Source organism: Coregonus lavaretus (assembly GCF_964263955.1).
Source record: "Coregonus lavaretus genome assembly, contig: HAP1_SCAFFOLD_1607, whole genome shotgun sequence".
NCBI classification, from domain to species: Eukaryota; Metazoa; Chordata; class Actinopteri; order Salmoniformes; family Salmonidae; genus Coregonus; species Coregonus lavaretus.
Genome location: NW_028166904.1, coordinates 7,501 through 9,262, shown reverse-complemented (window position 1 = coordinate 9,262; position 1,762 = coordinate 7,501). Strand labels below are relative to the sequence as shown.

Sequence of the window (1,762 nt, the reverse complement as noted above, 5' to 3'; positions counted from 1 at the left end):
ATTTTTCTTGTAGCCCTGGACAGCCACAGCTGACTGAACAACCTGTCACCTAATTAGCAAGTCCTCAATGAGTAAAATCAGGTGCAACAACAACAACAAACAACAACAACAATATGAGGACAGGGACACAGTGTACTAGCTGATCTCCCAGTTGTCACCGTTTGGCCTTGTGTTCCACATAGCCTATATCAGTATTTGAGTATGTTTCCCGCGCACGGTAGTTGCTTTCACGTCACCTTTGTAATCGTTCCTCCCTAGTCCCCTAGAACGAGCGCCCTCCCCTTTGCAACGCCTCCGAACATATCACAGAGGCGCGCTTTCTGTGCCGATGGCCTCAATCAGGTCGACCAAACGCAGATAATAGCGCACCACGCACCGGCACTGAAGTCATTCATTCACTTGAACTCAACTAGCGAACACACCATGTCTGGAAGAGGCAAAGGCGGCAAGGGACTTGGAAAAGGAGGCGCCAAGCGTCACCGCAAAGTTCTCCGCGATAACATCCAGGGAATCACCAAACCCGCTATCCGCCGTCTGGCTCGCCGCGGCGGCGTGAAGCGTATTTCCGGTCTGATCTACGAGGAGACCCGCGGTGTCCTAAAGGTGTTCCTGGAGAACGTGATCCGTGACGCAGTCACCTACACCGAGCACGCCAAGAGGAAGACCGTTACCGCCATGGACGTGGTCTACGCTCTGAAACGACAGGGACGCACCCTGTACGGTTTCGGTGGTTAAACGCACTCTCTTCGGAACCTCAACACCCCGACTCGAACCCAAAGGCTCTTTTAAGAGCCACCCACATCCGCTTCAAAAGGGCCCATTCCATATAGTGTTTTTTCTTTTCTTCCGTATGCTATTTGGTAGGAAAGTATGAGCCACTTCGAGTGGACAGGGAGTATTAAATAGCGGATTCTAATGTCCCTTCCCGTTTTAGCGCACAGAGGGAGGCCTATATCTGACAGTGGCAAAGTGTAGTGACGTTGTTATTTTGGGTCAAGCAATAGTGGCATTTGGACAACATAAAACCACCACCCGTCGGTAGATGTGGCTCGAAAAGAGGGGGACAGCGTTCGCGCGCGCACACACACACACACAGTCCAAAATGGGAGCCCTATGTCTGACGGTGCCAACGTGGGCAATTCTATCACCAGCATTATGTGGCACAACAATCGTGCCATTCGGACAACTATTCAGGCCCCCCTTTTGAAACACACAATTCCCCATCGGTCACAGAGCATAGGCTATAGAGAGGAGGGAGGGGGTGAGGACCCGCGCGCGCGCCCTCAATTGTCTTTGTTCGGGAAGCTAGCCTCTGAGCGGAAGGCTCTTTTGAGCGCTAGAGCTCCACTGGGCAAATAGCAGGGGCGCCTACGAGCAAGCAGGGGAGTGTCCACGGCCGCCGACTTTGATTAGCTTCCTCTTCATAAGACGGGTAAGCGCCCTTCACCCCCTCATTCGTTTCTGAGAAGCAACGAGACATCATCATGCCCGAGCCAGCAAAGTCAGCGCCCAAGAAGGGCTCCAAGAAAGCTGTCACCAAGACCGCAGGGAAGGGCGGCAAGAAGCGCAGAAAGTCCAGGAAGGAGAGTTACGCCATCTACGTGTACAAGGTCCTGAAGCAGGTCCACCCCGACACCGGCATCTCCTCCAAGGCCATGGGAATCATGAACTCGTTCGTGAACGACATTTTCGAGCGTATCGCCGGAGAGTCCTCTCGCCTGGCCCACTACAACAAGCGTTCTACCATCACCTCTAGGGAGAT

The 1,762-nt window shown here is 53.3% G+C and overlaps 2 protein-coding genes across 2 annotated transcripts in view; both read left to right on the top strand.

Moving 5' to 3' along the window:
- Positions 1-423: 423 nt before the first annotated feature.
- On the top strand, positions 424-735 carry LOC311114121 (histone H4; the record flags this gene model as incomplete). The annotated part of the gene is made up of 1 exon (XM_084189399.1): positions 424-735. One exon carries the CDS (start codon positions 424-426, stop codon positions 733-735), a length of 312 nt encoding a protein of 103 aa, XP_084045525.1.
- A 749-nt stretch (positions 736-1,484) lies between these two features.
- Positions 1,485-1,762, top strand: part of LOC311114111 (histone H2B) — a gene marked incomplete at both ends in the record, with an annotated part of 375 nt that continues 97 nt past the window's right edge. The window contains one exon of the mRNA XM_084189390.1: positions 1,485-1,762. This exon is cut by the window's right edge and continues 97 nt beyond it. Coding sequence (XP_084045516.1) covers positions 1,485-1,762 — 278 coding nt within the window.